At 34.1% G+C, this 14,157-nt stretch overlaps 1 protein-coding gene across 4 annotated transcripts in view; it reads left to right on the top strand.

Moving 5' to 3' along the window:
- The window catches only part of LOC128222591 (uncharacterized), a 91,905-nt gene that overhangs the window by 15,814 nt on the left and 61,934 nt on the right, over nt 1-14,157 (top strand). The window contains exons 1-6 of one of the 4 annotated variants that reach the window (XM_052931679.1): nt 5,774-5,913; nt 10,989-11,102; nt 11,497-11,588; nt 11,946-12,013; nt 13,157-13,297; nt 13,617-13,777. In XM_052931679.1, the coding sequence (XP_052787639.1) occupies nt 10,997-11,102; nt 11,497-11,588; nt 11,946-12,013; nt 13,157-13,297; nt 13,617-13,777 (568 nt within the window). In that variant the 5' untranslated portion in view covers nt 5,774-5,913; nt 10,989-10,996. Of the gene's footprint in view, nt 1-5,773; nt 5,914-10,988; nt 11,103-11,496; nt 11,589-11,945; nt 12,014-13,156; nt 13,298-13,616; nt 13,778-14,157 lie in introns of those variants that run through there. The other 3 variants (XM_052931680.1, XM_052931681.1, XM_052931682.1) reach the window with 3 other exon arrangements.

Genomic DNA, 14,157 nt, shown 5'->3' on the forward strand with positions numbered 1-14,157 from the left:
GTATTGTCAACATCGAATTCGTGCATATCTCATTACAGGCTCTGTAGTATTGTCAACATCGAATTATTGCCTATCTTATTACTGGCTCTGTAGTATTGTCAACATCGCATTATTGCCCATCTAATAACTGGCTCTGTAGTATTGTCAACATCGCATTCGTGCCTATCTAATCACTGGCTCTGTAGTATTGTCAACATCGAATTATTGCCTATCTTATTACTGGCTCTGTAGTATTGTCAACATCGCATTATTGCCCATCTAATAACTGGCTCTGTAGTATTTTCAACATCGCATTCGTGCCTATCTTAGTACTGGCTCTGTAGTATTGTCAACATCGCATTCTTGCCTATCTAATCACTGGCTCTGTAGTATTGTCAACAGCGCATTCGTGCCTATCTTATTACTTGCTCTGTAGTATTGTCAACATCGCATTCTTGCCCATCTAATAACTGGCTCTGTAGTATTGCCAACATCGCATTCGTGCCTATCTGATAACTAGCTCTGTAGTATTTTCAACATCGCATTCGTGCCTATCTAATCACTGGCTCTGTAGTATTGTCAACATCACATTCATGCCTATCTAATCACTGGCTCTGTAGTATTGTCAACATCGCATTCGTGCCTATCTTAGTAGAGGCTCTGTAGTATTGTCAACATCGCATTCTTGCCTATCTTAGTACAGGCTCTATAGTATTGTCAACATCGCATTCGTGCTTATCTAATCGCTGGCTCTGTAGTATTGTCAACATCGCATTCGTGCCCATATAATCACTGGCTCTGTAGTATTGTCAACATCGCATTCGTGCCTATCTTAGTAGAGGCTCTGTATTATTGTCAACATTGAATTCTTGCCTATCTTAGTAGAGGCTCTGTAGTATTGTCAACATCGAATTCTTGCCTATCTTATTACAGGCTCTGTAGTATTGTCAACATCGCATTCGTGCCTATCTAATCACTGGCTCTGTAGTATTTTCAACATCGCATTCGTGCCTATCTAATCACTGGCACTGTAGTATTGTCAACATCGCATTCGTGCCTATCTAATCACTGGCTCTGTAGTATTATCAACATCGCATTATTGCCTATCTTAGTACAGGCTCTGTAGTATTGTCAACATCGCATTCTTGCCTATCTTAGTACAGGCTCTGTAGTATTGTCAACATCGCATTCGTGCCTATCTTATTACAGGCTCTGTAGTATTGTCAACATCGCATTCGTGCCTATCTAATCACTGGCTCTGTAGTATTATCAACATCGCATTATTGCCTATCTTAGTACAGGCTCTGTAGTATTGTCAACATCGCATTCTTGCCTATCTTAGTACAGGCTCTGTAGTATTGTCAACATCGCATTCGTGCCTATCTTATTACAGGCTCTGTAGTATTGTCAACATCGCATTCGTGCCTATCTTATTACAGGCTCTGTAGTATTGTCAACATCGCATTCTTGCCTATCTTATTACTGGCTCTGTAGTATTATCAACATCGCATTATTGCCTATCTTAGTACAGGCTCTGTAGTATTGTCAACATCGCATTCGTGCCTATCTAATCACTGGCTCTGTAGTATTGTCATCATCGCATTCGTGCCTATCTAATCACTGGCTCTGTAGTATTGTCAACATCGCATTCGTGCCTATCTTAGTACAGGCTCTGTAGTATTGTCAACATCGCATTCGTGCCTATCTTATTACAGGCTCTGTAGTATTGTCAACATCGCATTCGTGCCTATCTTATTACAGGCTCTGTAGTATTGTCAACATCGCATTCTTGCCCATCTAATCACTGGCTCTGTAGTATTGTCAACATTGCATTCTTGCCCATCTAATCGCTGGCTCTGTAGTATTGCCAAACATCGCATTCGTGTCATATAGTAGTCGTCAGTCTGTTAGGTTTCAATTATGACTTAAGAAACTTGAACTTCTTTAAATTCGATTATTTACATTTCCAAAGACTTTCTTTTACATTATCAAGAAGTTAACCATGACTCTTGCTCTAATTAAAAGTAGTGAATCACAGAATTGTTATCAAATTTATTTTATTCATTTTATCCCGAAAAGCATTCAGATTACTAGTGGGAATGTTTGGTTCAATATTTAATATTGAAACATACCATGCTTCAGATTAAATGAAACTTATTATCATAGTTTCATGGAAGTGAGCATCGAAATAATACAGTATAAAATATTCCTACCAACAAACTTTACTTTTGATTTAAATGTTAGCGGACGGAGAAGCATCGTTTACCTCAACGTTTTTGTATCAATGCTGTTTTGATATTAATTCAAGACATTTAACATGGAACGTTACAATATAAAGAAGCGTGATTTTCATCTGTGTCAAGGACATTTCATTTTCTAAAATCAGACAAGGAAAACTATCTAGACTCTCCAGACGATCACAACATGCTGTGGATCGTCTTACGAAACAAGATTGCTGTTCAACGCAATCTGATAATGCAATCTACATTTGTTTTAATCATGAAACATAGTTTAACATGCGAAAATAAGTTATAGAAAGGAAGACATACCAACTTTTGGAAAAGTTTAACACTGCCCTAAAGATTGTCGAGAAAAAGAATTGGAACACTCACATAAGGAATGACTTGTTGATGTTACTCTTGTTTGCACTTTTGACCGAATATACAACTGTTGGCGTTTCTTTTTTCATTTAAAGTCTGAAAGTTATAAATAAGACGACACTTTTTAATACTCAGTTAAGGAATATTTCTTTTTTAAAATAGTCAATTCAGAAAACGGCGCAATTAAAAATACGACAATGTCTGCTATGGTTTCTTCGATTAGGCACAATTTACTGTGCGATTTTATTTCTTATCCCAAGATCATGATTGGAGACTATTTATTTATGTTCCCGGGAGTGTGGTGCATGTCAAAAATGCACCTCCTCTAACTTCAAATCCTTGAACCGCCACTGGTTAACATTAAGCAGTGTACCCTAGTTTTATACTGTTTTCGCATGTTAAAATCATGCATAAACCACTTGACTCAGATGAAATGTGCTCCATGCACAATTGACAATGTATAACGTTACTGTGAAATCAATATACTTAAATGTCATCTAAACATAAGATAAACACTTGAAGAAAGTGTTTAAATAAATGAATACGCGAGTCATATGAGATCGATTCCAAACTCTTGCCAATTATGCGCTTGTTTAAAACGGTATATCCTTTAGAATTACAGTAGTAACTTTAAACTCATTACATCCTTACATCATATATCAAGACTACGGGTTACCACATTAAAATGCATTTTATTCACTAGATTAATACCGCTGTTACGTACCATATGTAGAATATATATGTTAAAATATATGTTAAACGCTGTACATTTTGTCATAAAAACTTTAAACCTAAGAAATATGGTTATAATCATCAATCATTATCATCATCATCATCATCATTGTCATCGTGATTTTTTGCCAAAACATTGAAAACACGCCATTCCAAAAGGTTGTTTTCACATGTATATTCTTAGTCCAAGTGAGAACTAAATTGTTTTTCGAAAGTCATTTAACATTATAATTTATAAAACAACTTTGTTGAGAATCTTAAATGTATCAACACGTCGGACATGTCGGACATTTAAGTTGTGTCGGTGTTCAATGTTGTACAGTTATAACGTTGTCTGAGGACACATATGCATATGGGAAACACGTTCTTTTCAGACACCTGCACTTTTTTGTTATATTGTTAAAATACAACTAAACACAATAGCTGTTAAAAATGCTTTAAAATATGATTAAAAGTATATATTTATGTTTTAAGAATGAATTATAATGGACAAGAATATCAGAAGCATTTATCAATGAGACAAGACTAAATACATGATATCAGGAGGGTACTTTAACATTAAGCTTAACTTGACAAAAGCGTAATATTTTAACTCGACCATGTAAGTTGAATCAGATCGTGTTTCTTAATTTAAATCGAAGGAGGGTCTACTTCACAACTGGTATTTTCTCTACTTGTATCGTTGGTAAGGACATTTGGTTTCAGTGTAGAAAGATATCGCACAGATACATTTTGAAATTTAAAGTGTAAAAAACAACTTACATGGTTGTTTATATTTTCAGCTTAGTTATGCATTTAGTCAACAGTATTCATATCTAACAGTTATTTTCATTTCGTGTATTAACTATTTGCCGAAGTAAACACTTTGTTTTTACTTGATAAACACTTCTGAGACAGAGCAAATTCCCACACTATCTGTTGTTAGCCATTTCCGAAGGTAGTTTGCCAACTGTTGCATCATATAAATTGCAGGTAGTTTTAAAAGTTTGTAGATTATACACGCAGACAAAGAAAATACAATACTTAATGCTATGGAGGAACTATCGGCTAGCTTCGCCATTTGTAAGGACAATACACGCGCGCCATGTGTTCGCCAGTCGATGAGTACAGCATTTAATGTAACCCGATATGGGGCGTATTAGTTAGGTACATTATTCTTGTATAATATTGCAACATGCTGTTGCATAAAAAAGTGTATATATCAACGTTTATACTATTTTTTATATATTTATGATACGTGTCATATAGACTCCATAAAGGCATCTGAAGATATCGCACGCATGAATCTCTAATTCTCAACGCGTACTCAGTACCCCCTCCCCCTCCGCCACCGTGGAGGTGGAATTATCCAAAACAAACTCTTTTAAATGTTTTATTTGATTATGGTCGCATATGGTGTAGCTTTGTTTCACATATCGAACATTTAAACAGTTTTTTACATTTGGTAATTTGACACATATTGCTGATTCACTTATGTGTAAATGTAATAGTTTAACATGTATCGAACATCAGTGTTAAAGGAGAAAGAACTCCACTTGTTTGAGAAAGTAATAATACTTTACACAATCTGATAAGCTTAAGATAATACGGTTTGGCTTATATACAATACGTTTCAAAAAGAAGATTTTAAGGTTTTATGCAAATTAACACTCTAAACCCATAACAATTAATAATCTTATTAAAAAAGAATTTCCCGAACAAGGTATGTCGCATTTGGCCAATCTTTCAGTCTTGAAATGGTCACCATGGCCTTTAACCTTTACCTACTGACATTGAAACAATATAGGTCAAAAGTAGACGCTAAAATGAGAGTCAAATTGTGCGAGATTAAAACGCTCTTTACACAAAGATCAGTAATTTATTACTAAACCTTGTAGCCTAACATAGTGAGCGAAATATAAAAAATAACGTTTAGTGATCATTTGTAATATGATTCCCACGCTACTATTTCAGAACTTAAGAGCATCGAAAAAGCATTTGAACAAAACTTCATCTACAAGCAGGTCAGGGTCATTTGTTCGCCTAACGACTGCCTTGTTTGATAGCGTTACTGTTTCAAATTGTTTTATTCAACATACCGAGAACCTAAAGCAATCATTGTAAGGTACATCATATATTAAACGTTTAACTGAATGTGCTTTAATAAACTCATTTGGTTAGTTTGATTTTAAAATAAGATTTTAGAGAAATAAATGTTTAATATGTGTATGATATAAATAAATTATAGCTCTTCGCGTTTTAAAGCCATCTGTTAAACTAACAATAACATCACGAGTACTTGATTACAATCTTTTGATATTTAAACATAATATTGTAACACCTTGAATTAAATCAGTATAATATGGGTAATGCTCGGTTTTGTATTACCATAGCAATATTCACATGATACTATTTGAGTCAGTGCAAAGTGATAAACAAGTGACTTCAGGCGACTTCAGGCGACGCAGTCAAACCATGCAATCTGCATAATTGTAACAGGCGAAATGCTGCTAACATTTTCAATATGAAGTTTTATACAGTGCGTTTAAAATAAAAAAGCAAATAAGGAATTACGAAAAAGACCTAAGAACGTTTATCATAATATGTGTGATTTTAACAAAAAGTGAGTAGTTTTAATACATAATTTTATAAAACCATTGCATTTTGTTTGGCTTTTCTATACTGTACATATGCAAGAGAAACAGTGCTTCATATATTAAACTTTTAAAAGCAAATATAGTTCTGAAACGTGCTAGCTCATTTTGTGCATTGAAAGTTAAACTGAGAATATCTGCAATGTTTTATTTAAATCACTTTAAATTCCTTTAGTTTCAACGCATACAATAAAGTTCACTATACAAACGGGTGTCTCTCATCTGCCTTAACTCTCTCAGTAACTCGGCGAAAATTCAGTACAGTTTCCTGAATACCGCATAGTTTGTCATTCTCATAACTCACGCAAAGCGAGAAATACACAAATGTGTATGCCCGTTAGGGTTCAATAATATATATATTATATATTTAAGGACCCATCAATACTGTTTTATTTAATTTTATCACACAGAACCTTCATTGTTTAAATCCAGTGCAAGCAATAACTAAAAAGTGTTCCTTTATAATACTTTTAGCAATCAATAGTATATATAAATCATGTACATAGCAAATAGTCAGTACACAATATACATAGTTCAAAATAGATACAAATTGTAAACAACTTATTACACATCAATGCATTTTAAATAAAGGCAATTATCAAGTGTCAAATACAAAATATTATCTTAAAGAAAGATCACAAGATGGTAGTGATAACGAGGATGCATTGTCAGAAATATTCATGAAGAGTGTCAAATATTTTGCATTTCTTTTCATCCCTGTATATTCACTGCATCTCTTACTGGGTGGTGACTCACATCCTTTAGTGTCACAAGTTAGCAAGGTTGTTCCTTTCCTCTGTTCCGCCTTCATGTAGGGTACCAGCTGTGTGCTTCTTTCGTGTAACTCTCTTGAGAATGAATCAATTACAAAGTGGTCGGTCCGCCTGAGTGCATTTGACTGCCTCATTACCAGCTCCCTCTCCTTAATTGATATTTGTCCTATTGGGCCCATGCTTTCTCTTACCCATTGTATACACTCTGCAAAACTTTAATTTGTTTATTTGTTCGTGCGTCATTTCCATCCTTTCTACCATAAATTGCATTTACAATCCTTGTACTCACTGTTGTCACTGGCGCCTCTGGCCTCAGGGATATTAATATATTTATATATATTCCAGTTTTATTGCGAGCGGATTGCGTCTGCACATACATTTTCCCCTCTTTTTCAAATATCATAATCTGCTCCACCATCTTCGTACGGTTTGACTCTACCGTATCCTACACCATGTCTAATAACTCATCTATATTTTACGTTTTTATGAATGTGTTATGTGTGATTATTAAAGAATTAAAAAAAATTTCTGCCGTTTGATTGAAGTTTGAAGTGTCGGATAAACTACACCTAATTTGCATAAAGACCGAAGTATAATATGATGACCTTATCAGATATTGTTATAATACATGCTTTGTTCTCGTTAAAAACAAATAACAAAGAAAAACAACTGTTTTGCTTGCTCTGATAATGGGCCAACCATCACAATCTGACAAAGCAATTTCTCCTGCTTTGTGCATTACAGAGAAGTAGTACATAAACTAATATTCTCCGATCGTTTAAATCCCGTGTATAAGTAAAATGAATGCTTAAACTATAATCAGTAAAAACCACAACCTTTACGCTATGTTTTTCAACGAATAATACTCTTTAAATGGTGACAATCTCACACACGGTTTGATGACGTCTTAGCTTTGCACATTTTCATGATGTCCTTTCCTTTTTAAATACAGAACGTGGTGAACTTTTAAAGAGTAGTTTGCATGAAATCAAGAGGAAGTTAAACGTTTTGCTCTTTTGAATTAGATCGAAAATGAACATCTGTATTCAAAACAAATCCATACCATAAATCCATATTAGAAATAAACGGATAACTTGCCGGACTATTACCAAGTTAGCAATACTTTCCAATCAAATTGTTAACAAGCATGCTGAGTGGTATTATATATTGGTAATCGTGTTTTTCAGAAAAAATACGTTAAAGTTCTATTTAACAGGAAAACGAGATAAGCCATGTGGTGAATGGAAGATCCATGTTTAAAAATGGTATAATAATTGTCATAATGTATGTTAGAACAAATTGAAATTCAAACATTTTCAGTAAGATCCACTGAATTGGCAGTGCACAGTGTCAATTGTTCTCCTAATTTTGATTTATTTATTGATTCTATTTATCTTAAAAGAAATCTTAAGAACTTTTTATGATTAACATTAAAGATGTTTTATATGAAATTGAAAATATCGCTGTACTTTGAGATGATATTTTTTCGTTGTGTTCAGTGGAACACCAGTTGTTCCACATACTCATTACCTCTCATAATTATTCATTTATTTATATTTTGCTACATTAAGGAAATATTTATCCTCAATACAACATTTTGTCTGATAATTTAGTTTATTTAAACTATAATATATCAATTTAAGCCCTGGATAAATAATATACATCAACTTATTGGACTCTGTTATGAGCAACATCTTATTTTAATTCACTGCAGTATTGAGAATAAAAAATTCTGGAAATGAAGTAATGGTAGATTCTTAATAAAAATTAACTTTAAACAAAACTTCGCTATACATAAACTAGTTAATTTCTCAAAACAGTATAACATTCACAGCAATAGCATACGATGCTGCATACGATTATTATGATATTACATACAGCCGTGGCCTCAGAGTAAATAATTGAAGTATGGATATGATCAACAGAACATTCGATACGATCTTAGTCTAAGAGCCGATAGTTTTTGCATTTGGTTCATGTACTTTTTCATTCAACCTTGGTTTTAGAGTCAATAGTTGGATTCTAAATACGGTCTTCGTAATATTGCATACATCTTTGGTAAAAATATAGTAATTGACTTCTAAATACGATCTATGGAATATTGTGTACGACTTTGGTCTGAGAACCATTAGTTGTATTCTGAATTCGATCTATGGAATACTGAATACGACTATGGTATGCGAATCATTAGTTGAATTCTGAATACGTTCAATGGAAAATTGTAAACGACTTTGGTCTGAGGGTCAGTAGTTGAATTCTGAATACAATCCATAGAATATTGTAAACGACTTTGGTTTTAGAGTTCGAAGTTGAATTCTGCATACGATGTATGAACTATTACAAACGGTATTGGTATGAGTGTAAGTATATGATAAGATTCTGCAAACGATCTATTGAATAACATACGACCTTGGCCTGAAAGTCAGTAGTTAAATGTTTCAATCGATGTATGGAATGATTCCTACGACCTTGATCTGAGAGCCAGGAGTAGAATTTCACATTCGATCTATGTAATATTGCATACGACCTCGGTCTAATAGTAAGTAGTTAAATTCTTCATACGATTTTTAAAATATTGCATACGACCTTAGTTTTAGAGTAAGTTGTTGTATTTTCATACGGTCAGTGGAATACTGCAAAGATCTTGGTCTGAGAGTCTGTTGTTCAATTCCATTCATTTTTATTACATGTTATGGAATATTGCTAACGACCCTGGATGTAGAGTCATTAATTGAATTCAGAATGTAACCTATTGAATGTTACATACGACCTCAAACTGAGAGTCAATAGTTGAATTATTATAGAACACTATATAATCTAAAGAGTTAAAAACCAACAAAAAAAACTGTCAAACTCAATGGCTGTCTGTGTTTTTAAGCCTGATGGTAATGGTAATAAATGTCATCAAATGGATTGTGAGAGCTGGCAAAAAATATACTAATATAGCTAAATTCTAACCCTGAATCGTTTTGTTGATACTCAAATGAAATTAACGAAACCTGACAAGTATCAGCTATAAACTTAAAATCGCCATATGACGGCAGACATAATATGATGTCTCTAAACTAACAACCATCTATTGTAAGATACTCCCGTGACACCACAGTTTTGTAGCTGGCCGAAGAACTCCTGGGGGAGTATTGTAGATGAAATTTGGAAAGATCCACTGTTAACTGCCCTCCACCGTCACAATTTACGACATAACACTTGCCACCTGAATCCCATCTTATTTGCTATTGTCCGAACTGACTGGACGTCTAAATTTTAGTTTAGACGCAAACAATACCGAATAAAGAATAAATATTGATAAAATAAAAATATATAAAAACTGACGGTTCTAGGAGGTTATTTGATGCGCAAGAACCATCTTAAATTATTCAAGTGAAAATGATGTTATGACTATTTGGTAAAAAGGGATACAAGAATGCATCATTTTAGTTTTGAATTAGCAAAACTGTTCTTGAAACACGTCCCGTAGCTCCATATCATGTTCAAAGCATATTCATTTGGTTTGTGTGAGAGGTCGGCACTTCCCCTCTTTAAACTTTAAATTAGTCACTGTACACTTTGTATCCATCTACTCAGCGATCGCTAAAGTCTAAAGTACATTACTAGACATGGATTAGTCTCCTTACAACAATACTTATTTGAGACATATTTTTGTGAAACCGATTAATAACTATCTGACCATTACATCGGATCTGTTAAACAGGGTGTATTTTTCACATGAAAGTTAATCCAAGGAAGTGTTCTATACATATTGAATGTTCCATGAACTAGTTCATCATATTGCTGATGTATGATGTCGGACCTGAACGAAATATCCCTTCTTTGCTGTATGTAAAAAGACTCTTCTTTACCACTTTATTTTGCATTTCCATGAAAAAGTTCAGCTTTAACAATATGTTTGTTCTAATTATGAACACTGTGAATGCTGAATTAACACCATGAAACCAAATCTAGATGCATACGGAAATAAAACGTTTAGCAAGCTGAAGTTGGGTTCTTACTTGACATTTAGGGTCTCTTAAGCAATGAGTAGTATTTAAATGAGCAGGGTATTTGGTGAGGGGACTTTTAGGATCTTTTGGATATTTTTATCATCCATTTTGAACATGTTCATAATTGTATGACCGATTTCAAACAATTGTTTCGTGTTTGTTGCGTTAAAGTAAAATAAACTGTAGAAAACATGTCAGATTATCTGTTCTAAAAGAAATTGGTTGTAGCAAAAATAGAACGTTCGAAACATATCTGCGGAAATGTTACAGCAGCAACGATGAGTTTTGTGTTCAATGGAAAGTCGACAGAGCTGAATGAGAGTGTTTTCACAAAGCTGAAGGCGCTTTGTCATCCCATCAAGATCGGTGGAGCAGCGTTTCTTTGTAAGTACTTGCAGCAATGTTTTGTTCCCTAACACTTGTTCTTCAAAGTGATCTCATTTGATATATTCAATGCAAATACATTTCCGTTCTGACTACTTTATACTCTTTCCCTGTGTTAGGTGTACGCTCAATGACTATGCATGTAGTACGTCTGTCGTTTAGTGGTTGCCCTCGTGCCTTTATACATGATATTTTTTAATGTTTAGGCTGGGATTCTCAATGTAATTTTCACTGTTTTTAGTTCTCGGCTCAAGGTAAACTGCATACCGTGATATATCGAACACATACTTGCATTTCTAAACATTTAATCGAGAAAGACACAGACACAATTACATTAAGAACGCATCTGATATCAGTGAATTGAACAATGATACAAGTTGTTGTTTTTCTGCAGCTGAGGTCGCTGTCCCTTTTTACAACCAACCCCTTGTGATATGTACGCGAAACAAGGCTTTGGACACAGCTCTGACGGACACAGATATTACGGTAAATTCTTATACATACTTTGTTGTCTAGCTGAAGCTGGGTACCAGTTACTTGGTAACATACATTGCGTCCTTGCTCAGTGACAGATTAAACCAATAACTACAAAATAGTGACAATCTTCTCCTCAAAATATTTTTCACAAGTTAACAATTTGTATTATATGATTATGTCACGGTACATCTGATATAAATAGTGAACATCTAAATAATTATAATCATTATTCACACTTTTATCTAATTGTAAAGATGTATTTCACTTTTAGTGCCACTAACGTAAAATTAAGCTGATTTTCTCGATCCTACGATTTCTACGTTTGATGATAAAATGAACCATAAATATTTTTGAGAACATTTTCAGACTTGCCTCGAGCATTGTGTATTGCATTTTGCCATTGTTCCACAGTTGGCGTTCTACAGAGATGGAAAGTAAGTAGACAATAAGTATGTGGATAAAATTACTCCTAACATATCTAGTTTTTTAGTCGAGTTGTACTTAGTCCTCGAAATAAATCATTGTTATGTGACAATCTGACTGATGTACACAGATGAAATCTTCACATCAAAACGTGTTCAAATGAAAAAAAATGTTTGGATCGAATCTACAATGCAGAGAATCATATGTTCTATTGAAATGCCTTTACCGACTGTGCAAATATCGGCTCAATTTAACTGCATTGCGGATACAAAGCTGTCGTAAGTAGGCCACTGATTTGCTTGCTGAAAGCGTTCCAGGAAATGAACTCCTTACAACCTAATGGCAATATCAGTATATCCGTATTGTCCAGAGCAGTTTTAAAGTTAACAACGTTGTGCTGATGTGTTCAAATAAATCAAGCACAGCTGAAACAGTTGCCTCTCAAATCGTTAGAACTACTGCAAATCATAATTATAATCTTGGAACTTCCAGAATAAAAAAATAACGACATTACCAAAGTTCTGACAATCGGCCAATAGTTCGTGTTTTGACTTGTTTTTAGTCCATAAGTTAACCTTTATTGCGTAGATCAGACAAATCATAACACAAATATTATGTTTTTTATAGTCAATAAGTAAACTATCAGTGTGTGGATTTAATTTCCGATAACAGATTTGTACTATGTGTTGACATTTTCTTAGTCCAAGAAACAAACCATCAGACAGTTGTTGAATAGTCTATTAGTCCAAAAAGGAAACCAGTATTGTGTGGATTATATGGCATAACTATTCTGTGATTTACCTGTTCTTAGTCCATAAACTAAAGCATCAGTCAGATGTTGATTGAATTACTCATAACATACCTTGCATATCAGCAATCAGATAGGACCCGGGTTATTGCCCCTGATTTCATGAGTTCATGAAGATAAAAATCATTTTGGCGGGAACCAATTTCCTAAGTAAAAAGTATTTTATATACTTAGTAGTTACTTATGTAGTGTGCTGTTATAATGAATTGTTGAAGCTCTCACTGTGTCATGTATAAAAATTGTTTCTGGTGATACGATACGTTTTACAAGTTGTCTGGTTTTATTAATTTATATAACATTATCAATAAATATAATCATCATTTCTATGTTTTCATGTTTCTTTTAGACGAGTCAGCTACATTTCTCCCTACTTCCGTGGAGGAAACCTGAAGAACGCCAAAGCACTGTCATGGAGGGATCGGTTACGAATACTTTACCACATATCTTGCGCCATAGATTACCTTCATAAACCTCCGTGTGATGGGAGGTATCAACCTTTAATAACATATAAATATGTAATGTCTCGTTTTTATCTTGCGTTTCTACGGCGAAATGTGCAATTGATAGAATAAGGAGGTGTTAAGCGATTGTATATATGTTTATAGCCACAATGTAAACTTCCGACACAAACAGTATTTATATTGAGAATCACATGCTTTTAATTGCATATGAACATATGATACGGCTTTTATAAAATATTATTAAGCAGGTGACGTTGTTTTAGGTTTTTAATACTGTGATGTCTTAGCTTAAACGGGTTTTGCACTACTGACGATTAAACATTATTTGTTTTTCGACTTTTTCAGAACACCGGTTGCCCATGGCGGAATTTCCAGGAAGAATATTGTGTTGGACGAACAAAACAATGCCCGACTGTTGTACTATGGACCGAATGATATTGGTGAGGCCTACCGTACGGGTGACATTGAACGGGATAAGGCAAAGGATTGGGAGGACTTTAAACAAGGTTGATATTATGATTGGCTATTCTGAGTTTTTGTTCTCATTACTTTACCTGATTATTTATAGCTGTTTGAAAACGGCACGTGATTATTGATTGGCCTAGATTTGATTTCATGATAATTTGACAGAGAAAAGAAATCGTAGAACAAAAACCTTTCATCTTGCCGCTCGAAATCTATGTTTTATTCGTTGGACTACCGCACTTACACGATAACTTTTTTCAATATTTAAGGTCTCTGACAACTTCCATTTATATAATTTCAGTTGAGAGGATAATAAAGTTGGAATCAATCTAAGTATCAAATTTACGGCGAAAATCAATGGTTTCGCACCTGCCCGCTTCTGATTTTATAACAAAATTGAAACTTTGTACTTTAATTCCTC

This window comes from Mya arenaria, chromosome 16 (genome assembly GCF_026914265.1).
Source record: "Mya arenaria isolate MELC-2E11 chromosome 16, ASM2691426v1".
Lineage (NCBI taxonomy): Eukaryota > Metazoa > Mollusca > Bivalvia > Myida > Myidae > Mya > Mya arenaria.